The 14,699-nt window shown below is 38.2% G+C and overlaps 1 protein-coding gene across 1 annotated transcript in view; it reads left to right on the top strand.

The window, feature by feature from the left end:
* The window catches only part of LOC145978987 (uncharacterized), a 370,418-nt gene that overhangs the window by 246,667 nt on the left and 109,052 nt on the right, over positions 1 to 14,699 (top strand). The window contains exon 22 of the mRNA XM_083112046.1: positions 5,454 to 5,570. Within this exon, the coding sequence (XP_082968172.1) occupies positions 5,454 to 5,570 (117 nt within the window). The remainder of the gene's footprint in view (positions 1 to 5,453; positions 5,571 to 14,699) is intronic.

Genomic DNA, 14,699 nt, shown 5'->3' with positions numbered 1-14,699 from the left:
TTGGTTTGCAGGAGGACAGTGGCTTCAGAAATGATTCAAGATCTGCGACGATAATGGCTGGATGTTCAAACAAAGCCTTGTACATTTTGAATTCTTCGACTTCGTTCTTTTTGGGCATCAACATTCGAGCTGGTTTGTTCTCACTGCAATATATTTCATGTTCGACACGTTTTTCAATAGCAATTTGCCGTGCGGTATATATTTGGTGATTGAATTTTCTTCGATCATTAAACGTGGTCAAACACCTTGGACAAACCTCGATGTGATTTGCATACTTCGTTGCTTGACTTCTGATTAGTCGTGATAGTGATCGAATAAGGCAGTAATGGTGAATATTGTTGTTTGAAATTAAAAGAAGATTAATTATATAAGCATTATTATCGTTGATATCATTTATCCTGATGGGATGCACAAGATGTTTTTCTGACATATAAGAATATACATTAATAGCAATGCGTTTTCCATCAGAATCTCGTGCGCGCGACTCGAACTTTGACATGTCTGACAATGCCACGGGTTATTCAATGCTATACATTACATTTTCAAACTCTGTCTCGTACTGCTTGTAATGATTAACTCGCTCTGGTTTATTTTCCCAATGAACAGGATGCAGAGCTGCCAAGATGCACCAAAGAAAGCATTTTGAGTCATTATTTTGGATATTTAACACTGCTTTCTTGCTTTGAATGGTCGGTGGTAGAGAAACGTAACTCGATGCAGAGAAAGGCATGAATTTGTTCACGTAAACGGTTAATGTATGAGGACTACCACATAAAGACCATCCCGATCCCATAGCCTCGAAAGTGTAATGTTTCATAATCAACTCATTTGACAGATTAGAGTAAAACTCGTCCAAATTTTCAACATCTGCCAAATAAAGAGCCTGGTTTTTGGTACGATGATAAAAAACTTCTGTTGTACCATCGACTTTCTCATATTCGGAACATAAATCAACGTATACTTTTATAGAATTATTTTCAAGATTACTTTTCAAAGAATTCAGTACAAAAGTTTTCGCTTCACGCAAGAAACTAGGAATGTCACGTCCTGCTTCCGACGTAAATGATAAATCCTGAAGTCGACCATTAAATGCAGACCTGACTGGTTTATATTTATTATTTAATTTAATTTGTTTTGGAGGAGAAGCTTCAGCTTCAGAATAATCAATTTTTCTTTTCAATGTTCCTTCTCCGGTCGATGGTTTGCAAATTTTCAAATGTCTACTTAGATTTCGAATGCTAATTTCTATTCCACATTGAGCACAGGCTTTAGAAGGTAACAAACGATTTGCTCCGTTACACCTTGTCTGATGTATCGATAAATTATTCTTTGAAATTAGTTTCGCACAAGTGACACATTCGATCTTATCATTCTTGCGAGTAAAACAGGTAGGTGATTTCATTTTTTATATGCTTTAAAATATGAGCAAACAAACGATAGAAATTTCAGATGTTATTTATATAAAAAAATTTTAAAAAATATATAAAATTTAATGGGATATCACCAACCTGATAAAACTATTCCCTATGAAAAACTCTATGACCTTACTTGGGTTTTTCCGCCAAATTATATGCTTCTAGTCTCCTATACTTTGTGGAGCCCGTTCAGGTTCTATCCCCCGCGATGTGGGTTCCTCTGCCGATCCAGCAAAGGTGAGAAATCAGCACTGTGCTCTGACTTATATAGATTTATAGAGCCAATAGAAATCTTGCTTACTTAAACCAATCAGAAAACACCACGTATAAATTATTAGCCAATCAAAATCTCTGTTATTTTAGCTATCATATAAAAAAAATGCAAAATATCCCAGTTTCAATTCGATCCATTTATCTGAATCGAAGAAATCGACAATTCACATATCCCCATATCATTGTATGCTTGCCCTATTAGCACCTCTTTTGCTGTTGTGCTCAATTAGTTTTCACTAATTGGCGATTTTCTTGAAGAGGTCTAATAGAACAAGATACGGCGGTATGAGAAATATGTAAATTAAAGATATTTTAGCAAATTACGCCGGCCTAAGCTAAGTTCGTATTGCTAGAAGGCCTTCGTCGTTGCAAGTTACCTAACCCATTCACTGGGAAAAAGAGTTAAAGATATTGACGTACTGAAAAAAAAATGACTTGTCCCCCTGAAGCATTCATCGAGTTCCAACATTTGCACAGAGGTGGCTCTGTTGTTGTCGCTTATCAAATATATATATATTTTGGAATATCTCTAAAACAGATAGAAACAGGCAAAATCTGTTTGCAGATTTGTAATGTACACTCGAAGATAAGTAAAAGTATGAATACAACCTATCCTCGGAAATTAAAAATGGCGACCGGAAGTAGGTTTATCTCTTAAAAAGTACGAGATAGTAAAAATCTGTTTGCAGATTTGTAATGTACACTCGAAGATAAGTAAAAGTGTGAATACAACCTATGCTCGGAAATCCAAAATGGCGACCGGAAGTAGGTTTATCTCTTAAACAGTAGGAGTTAGCCAAAATCTGTTTGCAGATTTGTAATGTACACTCGAAGATAAGTAAAAGTGTGAATACAACCTATGCTCGGAAATCCAAAATGGCGACCGGAAGTAGGTTTATCTCTTAAACGGTACGAGTTAGCCAAAATCTGTTTGCAGATTTGTAATGTACACTCGAAGATAAGTAAAAGTGTGAATACAACCTATGCTCGGAAATCCAAAATGGCGACCGGAAGTAGGTTTATCTCTTAAACGGTACGAGTTAGCCAAAATCTGTTTGCAGATTTGTAATGTACACTCGAAGATAAGTAAAAGTGTGAATACAACCTATGCTCGGAAATCCAAAATGGCGACCGGCAGTAGGTTTATCTCTTAAACGGTACAAATTAGCCAAAATCTGTTTGCAGATTTGTAATGTACACTCGAAGATATATAAAAGTGTAAATACAACCTATGCTCGGAAATCCAAAATGGCGACCGGAAGTAGGTTTATCTCTTAAACGGTACGAGATAGCCAATATCTGTTTGCGAATTTGTAATGTACACTCGAAGATAAGTAAAAATATGAATACAACATATGCTCGGAAATTTACAGAGTTCATAGGAATTGTTATTTTATAGAAACATTGTCAGCCATAAGGTTAATTGACCACCTTCCCCTCAAATTGCATTACATACATGTGGAAGACAGAGGTATGCATATTTCCGTCCGTGGCATTACAAAAAACGAGCCTGTCTCCCAATATTGCTTAAGAGTTTTTGGTTAGCATGCAATAGATCAGTATGCTAGAAAAAAACAGGGGGGGGAGGTAACAAGAACATCAACACTGCACCACCACTATTGCCAGTTAGCGTACTCACCAACTCTCCATCTTACTGCATACCTATCATCTTAGGAGGCTACAAAATATTACAGCATAGATCGCTGTCAACTCCTATTTGTAGATTAGCCTCGCCTGTGAAATATCATATGGCAAAATTTTAAAAAAAGGGGGGTTGTGAAGCAAATTTCTTGGTACTAGTCAGTAGTGCCAACTTCTATTTGTAGGTTAGCTTCGCCTGTGAAATATCATGTGGTGAAATTTTTGTGGAGTAATTTGGCAACACTGCGAGCCCCTCCCACCCTCCAAAAGTAGTAGTGGGGGCATTGAACCTATTGCCACGACATACATCGTGGGCGTAGCCGTTTACGCTGAGGGCCCGTAGGCGTTTACGTTGAGGTCCCCTACCACCTTACCAAAAAGGTCCCAAAATAAGATTGAGCAAAAAATAGGGCTAGAACATCGTCAAATGCTATAAAATCCATAAAAAATTCATCAAAATCATCAAAATATGTCACAACTGAGGTTAAATACTAAGTCCACCTACAAGAGTTGCGTAGAAACAATCATTTTACACTTTGTAGGTTATTTTAACCCGTAAAAGGCTGTAAAAAAGTGAATAGGTTAAGTTATATCACGTAAGATCATGGCATACCTACAAAGAAGAGCTCCGCCAGCTTACAAAAAAAGTCCCAAAACAAGATTGAGCAAAAAATAGGGCTAGAACATCGTCAAACGCTATAAAATCAACAAAAAAATCATCAAAATCATCGAAATATGTCACAACTGAGGCTAAATATTAGGCATACCTACAAGGAAGGTCGTTGAAAGAATACCTTTCCACTACTGGGATTCTTTGTGCTGTTTGTGTTGACCACAATTCGCCCAATTAAGATCTTCATGGTAGGCAAGGGCGGCCTCAGGGGAAGCCAGGGGGCATTTACTGCCCGTGACATTTCTGGAAAGAGTTAATGTTATTCGAACGGTGAAAGTGAAGAGATATTTTATAACCAAAAATATTGTTTTCTGGGATTTACAGGCCGTAAGTTACAGCAACTATTATTATTATTATTATTATTATTATTATTATTATTATTATTATTATTATTATTATTATTATCATCATTAGAATTATTTGAAGCAGGGTTATATTTAAGCTTACTGTCTATTTTACACGGATTACCTAACTATTTAAAACAACTTTTGATCTACATGGATTAATATGTTAAGTGTAGCTACAGTTATGCAAATTTTATTTAGGTATACAAAATATGTATATTACAAATGAATGTAATTCAAAAATGCTGAACCGTAATAAGTAGAAGTAGTAAAATAATATAATGGTACTAATAGTAATAATAACAAAAAGGAATGATAATATCAATAATTATACTACTAATAATAATAATTATAATAAAGTTTCTATGACTCTGCCCCCTGGGAAAAATCCTGCGGACGTCTTTGATGGCAGGCCTTCGCCTTCAAAGGAATATTGCGTCACTGAGTTTGATTTAAGTGTTCAGTGGTCTTGGTTAACAAGTGACGATACTATATTTATTTTAAATTGCATTTGTATAGATTTTGGTGTTGCTAAACTTTTGATTGTGAGAAATGCACAAAACAAAATCGGTGTATCAATTGAGGGGTTTCGTGCAGAAATGGTGTAAGCCACAGTTCAATGTTTTTTAGAGAACTGCACTTAGAAAATATAACAAAAGTTATTTTGCAGTTACACCACTATTGTTTTCCTTCGTGATGGTACCTGTGAAGAGAACAAAAATGTTGGAATAAAAAATATTGCAATGAAGTGACAAAAAATACAAAAATATGAATAAAAGAAGGTATTTGAGGGTTACAGCATTTCTGCACCAAACCCCTCAATTGAAACTTGTCATTTGGTTTCTTTGAAATCATTGTGTCTGGTTTTCATTTGATGCATTTTTGCGCATCAAACATAAAGTCGGTGATAAAAGTAAATGTTGGAATACTGCATCAAAGCATTTCTGTGTACTTTCATTCACCAAAAGTGGTTCGGCAGCTCTTAGTGCACTTTAGTGCTCAGTTCATGTTCTGTGTGTATGACATTTTGAGATGTATAATTGTACTGTACTATCAAGTTTTATTTGATGCAGACTGTTCATGAACATGTATTGTTATCATTTCCAGCACGCAAATGCTACACGTGCGTGGACCGAGATGCATGTATCTACGCTGCTCAGTCCATAGAGGAATGCCATGGACACAACCTCTACAAGTCTCTTGAAGACTGTGAGACCCATTGCGGTGAGTATTTAACCACGCCATTGCATTCAATTTTTTTTAAAAAAATATTTCGAACACAATAGGCGAGTGCTTAATTACAGTGTTCTACATTTTCTGATTTTAGTTCAGGCCGCGAATTAATGGGGGAATGACGGGGATTTGCCCCTACACCTTGTAACGGTATAATTTGTGCTTTTAAGCTGATTCTCAGCAACATACACAATATACACTACCATACATTTTTGAATCCTTGTCCCGAGGTTCAAAACTTGCAGTACCTGAAGTTCTGTGGATGCTAGTTTAGGCAATAGACACGTACTTCTTCAAATTATAGCTTAACGGCCATTTCCTTTTAGATAGATATAGGTTTATTCATAATATATTTACAGAAATCAATTCTTGGCCGTTATTCACAAAATTACATTCCGGTGTACCCTGTCCCACCTTCCCGAAGAAAGTATAACCCCCAGTACCAAAAAGGTGGCTGAAGGTATGTGTGTTGTGTACCCGGTTTCCCACATGAAATAAACTATGGGAATAATGTGAAAAGAGCAAGTGTGCGTATTAAAAGAAAGAAAGTTAGCATCCCCGCCATAGGTTCACATAATAAGGAAAGAAAGCTCGCCCAGCCGCTCCCCTCGGAGAAAAATATACCTCTTACATTGCTGTACTCCGCCAAACATCTGAGGCCGACTGCCCCCCTGCCCTTCCTATTTATAGGCCCCGCTAATGACCTAAACCGTTACTGGAAACTTACCGCCCCCCAACGGCCAAGAACCCAAACGTACAGGAGTACATAGACATACACAATTTATAACATAAAAAAGGATCCAGTAATGATCGCATCATTACATAGTCCGCCCTTCCTGAAGAGAGAAAAATCACAAATTAATATTCTCAAAGCACTTGTCCGCAGTTTCTGTTCACTACAAACACACTTTCATTAGATCACACGACACTGACAGTCAATGTTCACTCTAATTTTGTCCACAAGTGTACTTCGAGATCCGCGTTCTTCCCTCAGCACTGGAGCTGGTTAACCCACGTCGATTCTTACCCACTCAGCATCTCTTTCATCCTTCTTCCTGGACTAATGAGAGACAGTCTCCTGGAAATCCATCAAAGTCACCAAGGCTGCTGGTTCGAGTCCTGGCAACGCCACTGCTCTGCGCTCCTGCCGAGATCGGAAGTCACTACTTCGACCGGTTTCCACATGAATGGATCGAACTGGCTCTACATCAGAAGATGTCACTGCTATGCCCGGCGCTAGAACTGCTTTCACTCGCCACCGAACTGCGGCTTCTCGACGTAATTACACGGTAAAAGAATACGCGCTAATTTTGCGTTACTTTTGTGATGAAATTGACTGCGGAACGACACTTTTGTATGAGTACTGTATTGAGGTATGGGATAGAGAAAATAAGTGAAAGATAGAATAAAGAAAAGATAGATAAATCCCTATGTACAATATTTACAAAAAAATCCCCCTTTGAAATTAGACTAGAATCTGTTTCTCAGGTTGTAACGCATCTGGGATATATCTTTGTCTTTCTCCTCCTGCCGAAGTTACGTGCGCTCTCTTTGCTGAATTGGGTTTGGCTACTTTCCTTGCAAAGTCAGGCGGCGATGAATAAGGCTTTAATAACTGGACACTGTTGGCTCTCAATATTCTTCCGTCCTCGCTGTGTTTCATTTTGAAAGTATTTACCGAAGTTTGCTCCACAATTGCGTGTGATCCAGAGGACTTACCCGAGAATTTACTGGTTACTCTGCGGGCCTTATCAGAGATAGGATGTTCCTTAAGCCAAGCTTTATCCCCCACCTGAAACGTGCATTTGCGGCGTTTTCTATCACAAGCTTTCTTCTTGGTGTCTTCCATCCTGAATTTAGTTTCCTCCTTACTCCTGTCATCTTTTAATACGCATCATGGCTGGCACGACTTACAATACTGGATAACGTCTTTAGTTAGGCCTATCCAAGTGTATTGTTCCCTAACCTTCGCTAACGTTTCCAATCTCCCAGGATGACAAACGAATGCATTATCATGCAACAACACGAGAATTTGCAAACGTAGAGTTGCAGGTGCCCATATTTTCCCTTTTCCCTTCTCTCTGTACTTTTCCGTAGGCAAATTTCTCCTAAGAATTCCCTCGTTGTCGAAGTACGAAGATTTGGCCTGGGTCTTCACCTTTTCCTTGTACTTCTTCGTTCCTTCCACCTCCTCATTCCTTGTAGTCATCGCTACGTCAGCAAGAAACTTGTCTTTCATTTGCTCGGAAAAGAGGGAGGCTGTGTCCAGAAGCCTACGTGGCTCCTCAGAATTGTATTCTTCATTTCTCTCAGTGGCAGAAAATGGCAACAATGAAGAATCTTCCATATCTTTACTTTCAGAGAGACGAACCATGGGCAGTTTTGTGCTCCGAAGCAAATTTTCCCTCTGTTTCTTTCTCATTTGCTTCGCACTTTCTGCAGTACACAAAGCGCTGAAATCTGCAACTGATTTCTGCACAGTGTCAGTCGAACATTCAACACGGTCAATCACGTCCTCAGTTTCGGGGTGTGGTTTGCAATTTCCCATCGTCGCGGTTGCTTAAGTAACAGTTTCATTTCTTTCAATCGTCGCAGTCATCGTCGCGGTTAGCACAGCTCCAGCTTCCACAGTCGACGTCCTCCCCTGCTGCGAGAACGGAAGCCTCTTTCCCACTTCCCTCTTCTCCGCAGAAAATAAATGAATGACGTTACTGTCCTCAAAACTATAGCCTCCCTGCTTCAAATGTAGCGATATGCCGGCCTTCCTTATGAACCCACGACCTGCGATAAATCCCGTGAAACAATTGCGCAGAACGACGAATTTATGCTTAAATTTCATCCTATTCAAATGTACAGTAAGATACATTTCCCCACATGATTGTACAGAGCCTACTGCCAAAGAAATATTAATACGTTTATTGTTAATCTTATTTCCTTGTTTTTCCAGTTCTCTTGCGATCTCAACAGACACGGTGCTCACAGACGCACCAGAATCCAAATATAGCGAGAAGTCCTTTCCCTGAACCTTACAAGTGACTAATGGTTTTTTGTCGCCAGAAGTGAAATTTCTGCAGTTGCGTATTTCCCTATTCCTCCCCCTGTTTTGCTTTCCTTCTACGTGTGCAAGAACCTGAGTTATCTGTCCTGGTCTAACGGTATCTTTAGAAACGGCACAGGTGGCGCCTTTCTGCGGACCATCATACTCCCTTTTCCTCGCCGGTTCTTTTGTTCCAATATTCCCGGAAAGGCTCAAGCTGTTGAAAAAAAACACCGGATTTATGGCACTCATTGATACTTCTGTTCCCACACGGCCGAAAGGGTTCATTGTCCCTTCGGCTGCTAATTGCCTCGTGCTACTCCCTGAAGTCGACGCAGCGGGCACAAGTGGTGAACTGCTATCTCTTAGCTCTGGACAATAGTACAGGGCTTCTGAATACAATCTCTTTTGAATGTCCATAGAATGGGTTTCCAAATCTTTGATTGTTCCGAATGTTCTGTTGTACAGGTGTGTTCTGAATTTAGGATGGGAAAATTTCAAAATATGCTGGATAATCTCGTCTTCTGTCCCAAGTTTCTTCCTCATTGCAAAAAGCTTCCTGGCGTGTCGAATAAATGCAAGAAGAGACTGGTCTGGTGACTGGTAATTGTTCTGAATGATCCTTGCTATTTCCGAATCATAATCGACACTAAATAATTCTTCCAAGAACGCCTTCTCAAATTACCTAAAAGTGCCGAATGGTCTCGAGAATCTGAACCAATCTGCGGCGATTTCCTTCAACGAAAGCGGCAAGATTCTATCTAAGAGAATAGTATCCCCAATTTCCATGATTTCCTGATAATTGCGTAATTCATACAAATAATCGTGTGGACTTAATCGCCGACGTTTCTCTTAAAGATCGGAATGTTAATGTTGCTTTTTTCCAAGATTTTGCTCATTTTCTCCTCGCCCGTCCTTGCCGAAGTTCCTTGCATAAGGTTTAGAGAAAGTCTCTCAAGTTCCCCAACAATATCTTTCTCAGGCCTTCCTTCCAAGTTCGCATTGCCTAGCAACTTGCCAATGAGCTCCCTGTTTATTTGAATTGCTATTTTGTCTACTGTTACTTTCTTTCCACTTCGCAATAACATATGCCTTCAGTACTGCTCACAAAAAATATCCCTGACTGAGCCCCCAGTATGTAGCGGTATATTTTGTGCTTTTAAGCTGATTCTCAGCAACATACACAATATACACTACCATACGTTTTTGAATCCATGTGCCGAGGTTCAAAACTTGCAGTACCTGAAGTTCTGTGGATGCTAGTTTAGGCAATAGACACGTACTTCTTCAAATTATAGCTTAACGGCCATTTCCTTTTAGATAGATATAGGTTTATTCATAATATATTTACAGAAGTCAATTCTTGGCCGTTATTCACAAAATTACATTCCGGTGTACCCTGTCCCACCTTCCCGAAGAAAGTGTGTAGACTCGCGTAGCCACTGGCTCCACGAGTAAAACAAAATATAACCCTCAGTACCAAAAAAGGTGGCTGAAGGTATGTGTGTTGTGTACCCGGTTTCCCACATGAAATAAACTATGGGAATAATGTGAAAAGATCAAGTGTGTGTATTAAAAGAAAGAAAGTTAACATCTCCGCCGTCGGTTCACATAATAAGGAAAGGAAGCTCGCCCAGCCGCTCCCCTCGGAGAAAAAGATACCTCTTACATTGCTGTACTCCGCCAAACATCTGAGGCCGACTGCCCCCCTGCCCTTCCTATTTATAGGCCCCGCTAATGACCTAAACCGTTACTGGAAACTTACCGCTCCCCAACGGCCAAGAACCCAAACGTACAGGAGTACATAGACATACACAATTTATAACATAAAAAAGGATCCAGTAATGATCGCATCATTACAACCTACCTATTGTTTCCACAAACACTCGCTCTGTGTAAATATTAGCGAGAAGCAAAATTACTTCCTAAGTCCAAATTATAATTACTTTAAAGCATATGATTAACAATGCCTTTCTTGGTTAAACTAATTGCAAAATTTTGAACATTTTTATTGTATTTCACAATTGCTAAAAATGAGGAAAAAATAACATGTTGGAACTCCAAGCTGAAACGTAGGGGCACGCGTAGCCAATAAGTGATATTTGCCCAGGAAATGTTTCTACGGCCCTATGAAGGGAACTATCGAAGCCTTGTGGCTGATTCAAGGTCCTGGCATTCGTAAGGGGGTCACTGGAAAGGTACTGAGAAGGGTCGCCTCAGGAACCTCATTGTAAATGATGAAGAAATAAATCAAAATTGCTTGGCTCATTGTTACCCATTCACTTGCCCTTACGGGTTAATGGTGGTGCGTCACAGAAATTCACCAAAAAATTCTTCCTTCATGAAAATTTTGATGAAGTTAGGAATGATCAAATTAAGCATTTTCATTCGTGTTAGATTCTACGAGGTGCATTTAAAAAAAGGCAGATTTTTTATAAGAACCGACTAGCAACAGTGATCGGATCGCGCCCTCTCAGTAACAACACTTGGTCCATTGGTAATCCAGCAACCATAGTTTCGCTGGTCAGCTGTTCGTTACCGTGTGTGTTAGAGCGTGTTAAAATGGCTTGGCGCATGCACAATCCCGCCAGGTACCAAGTGCGCTGTGTGATTCCATTTCTTCACGCCAACTATGAATTGGAAATTGAAAGAAAAATTAAATGAAAGAAAGTTTGTATGCAATAATGGATTTATTTCACAAGTCTTTCTCAAAATGTTCTCCATAATGTCGAATACACGCCCGAACCAGTTTCCTTACTTCTGTCTTAGTTACTCTTGAAGTGAAAGAGCGTCGCATTTCTTCATTCGCATCGACGATTGTATGTTTGGGATTTTTCACGGAAAGGACTGGTGTTGCGTAAACTAAGGCCTTCTTATGACCCCACACATCAAAATCGACAAGAAACAAGTCGCGCCCCACCTGTCCCGTTGTTATTGAACTTTTTTTCCAGATTTTTTAATTTTTTGTGAACATTATAATACGTCGTCGGACAGTTGATAAAACAAGGAAGTTTTTCTACTAGTTTGTACGCTTAGTGTCTTATTGATATTTTGAGATATTTGCTTCTTTCTGGTAAGCAACTTCATTGAAAATTTGAACATCGAGTAAGTTTTGACCTGCTATTTGAAAATGTTCGGCGCTTTTGATTGTTTTACTGTTCAAAAAGCATTGTCAACGTTTTTGCATGACATACAAATTAAAACAAGTTGAATTCGATCACTACTTTTTTCTTATTTTAACTCTGAACCTGGAAATTGGGAGTTTTTCAACAAAATCAATAAATGTGGAATATTTTGAAAATGGACACCCTTGGTATAAGGCACTTTAGGGCTAAATTTGATGAAAATTCGCTGTACTATCATGCCTTCAAAGGAATAAGTAGAATAAGTTGATTGTTTCTACGGACGAACATGTACAAGGTCGTTTGATACCATAGCCTATTTGGACTAAAATTAAGCTATATTTTCATATCTTCTGGTGGATGTAGCTAATTCATAGGTGTAGCAAAATGTCTAATCACGCTACGAATTCTAAACCCTAGTACTATGATGATTAACATTCTTGAATATCTAGCTTGGGAATATTCTACTCCCCTTAAGTTATGCTCCAAACAGCATTACTGTCAAGTGGTTAGTCTTGTTTGAGAATGATGCCAAGGTAGTTCCTTAGATATGAAAAACTACTGACTACATGATTACTAATATTAGATATTAATTTTGGGGTATTCTATTTTGTTTCTTCCTAAGGTAGTTTTCTTAGATATGCATAAAAAGTAAACATAACTTTTACTTATATTTGCTTAGATCTAGTAAATACTACAAGTGTGTTGCTTAGTAAAAATTCTCCTAAAAAGGACTGTTAAAAGTGTTTTGAATTTACTTTTATTACTTAGATTTTAAATACTTAGCTTCAAGATTAAGAAAGTTGGATAATTAAAATTGTTCTGTGACTCTCTCATTCTTCACATCATAAACAAAAGTTTTATCTGCAATAAGAATAACACTAAATAAAGTGTTGTCAGGAAGAGGGTCATGGAATTCACATACATTTTTGATATTTGTTCTATCATTGAATACTACTTGTTTTCTTTTTGACGTGTTGATGACAAACATTGGCCTATGTGCCTTAAATTTACTGGGAGTATAGTATACACTTATGTTTCCCTCAATCACTCTTTTCTAAGAAGTGTATGCCTCATATAATTTGAGATAGTCATCTTGTGCTATGTCCAGATTATAATTTTCACGGGGGAAAATCTCATTACGTCTATTTTTCAGATAAATATTTTTAATCTTGCAATTATCAAATTTGCTAGAATCTTTTTCTTGACTGTTCTCTCTCCCAGTCTGGAACACTACAATTACAAAATCTGGCATATAATACTGTATACTGAATTGATTAGTGGCGTCAAATTCATAATGTCCACCAGAGGCTGGTTTTTGGACACGCTGGTAACTGTAAAATCCAATAGGAACTTGTGGATTTTTGAGAATATTTTTTTTTGTATTTAAGAGCATAATTAGTCGCGTATTCCACTACTCGTATTCTCAGCTCCATGGTCTTGATGATACACTTGGCTGCTTTAGGTAGGTTGTTGGGGAGTACTGTACCATCCGCATTGAAGGTACTGTAACGCATAAGAGCATCATTATCATTGACTGCCCTGCGAAAAGTGACCTTCAAACCACCTTTCCGTATGATGTCCTTGTAGTCTGAGAAGAAACCTGGCAGCAGACGCATGGGAAATAGTACTGTGTGGCTCTTTGTCAAGATTTTAGTTCCTGATTCAAATCCCTCTGCCTGGTAATAGGTTGCATCTATTTTGGAAAATTTAAGTGTTCCTATGGCAGTAGAAGTAATGCGTAAATAGTCTACTCTATCTATCACAGTACCATGTTTTCTAATTTCCACTTGAGAGAACAAGTGTGGCACAAAATTATCTACTAGTTTTATATTTGTACCAGATGGAAATGCCTCACAATTCTCATTCATTAATACTTCAAATTTGATATACAAATCAGCCCTGTGAGGGTGTACAAAACTGTCGCCAAAGTCCAAATCTATCTCAATTTCACGGTTTGGTTCATTAAGATTAGCGAAGGTACGACGATTGTGTAGGGAAAGACTGTAATTCATAACTTTCAATATTCTCCATGTCGATGGTTATTTTATATATTAATGTCTATGATTGCTGTTGTGAAGGCACCTGCAAAATCTATACCTCTCCCTTTTCATTAGTTACCACCAACCCTATGTGATCTATGCGATTGTGAGATACTGGAAAATAGATTTGTGAGGAGGGTATGTAGATGATTGGGTCCAAGAACTCTGAATTTGGTTTGAAAGTTTTTATGATTCCAGTTTGTTTGTGACTATCTATATTGTTATCAGAATTAGTAATAATTCCATCTACTACATTACAATAAATATTCAAAGTCTCTGTGGCCAAGAATTTATGAATATTGTCACCTATGTGTTTGATGGCAGACTCAAGTTTTGTGTTATTCTCAAAACCTAGTAGGTTACCAAGTGTACCCAGATCAACTGTTTCAGTTGCAGAAACTAATTCCGCTCTATGTGTAACAGAGTTTTGTGATAGTAACACTCCTCTAGGCAGATGAGATTGTAATGTTAATAGATTATACTGACCAGGAGTAATAATCATTTTTTCATTGGCTACTGCAACCCTATTATTGTGTTCTGTAATATTAGGAATAAGATGCATACTGTAGAAAGCACGAACAGCTATAGATTTAGGATATATAATATCATTGTGTAAGCTGAGTTTTAGTACTGAAGTCTCACTAGTGAGATGGAATACTCCCATGATGCTTTGGATGCCACAATGTCTTCTGGTAATCTTTGATTGCTGGGTTACTTATATGAGATAGGAAGGCCAGCATTGAAACACATAGGTGGCCACAATTTTCATCCTCAAAACCATGGATACGCTCGTCACTATAATAGAGATTAGGAGTATTGAGATAACTAAATAATCCTGCAACGTCCCTCTAGTGCACTTCTTAAAATAAACTTATGCCACGGCTACAGATATCTCAGGGGATAGGTTCTTTATTCGAGA

The sequence above is a fragment of the Lepisma saccharinum genome, chromosome 25 (genome assembly GCF_977018435.1).
Source record: "Lepisma saccharinum chromosome 25, izLepSacc3.1, whole genome shotgun sequence".
In the NCBI taxonomy this organism is placed as follows: domain Eukaryota; kingdom Metazoa; phylum Arthropoda; class Insecta; order Zygentoma; family Lepismatidae; genus Lepisma; species Lepisma saccharinum.
Note: the sequence above shows the minus strand (reverse complement) of the source record. Positions and strands in the feature narration are given on the sequence as shown.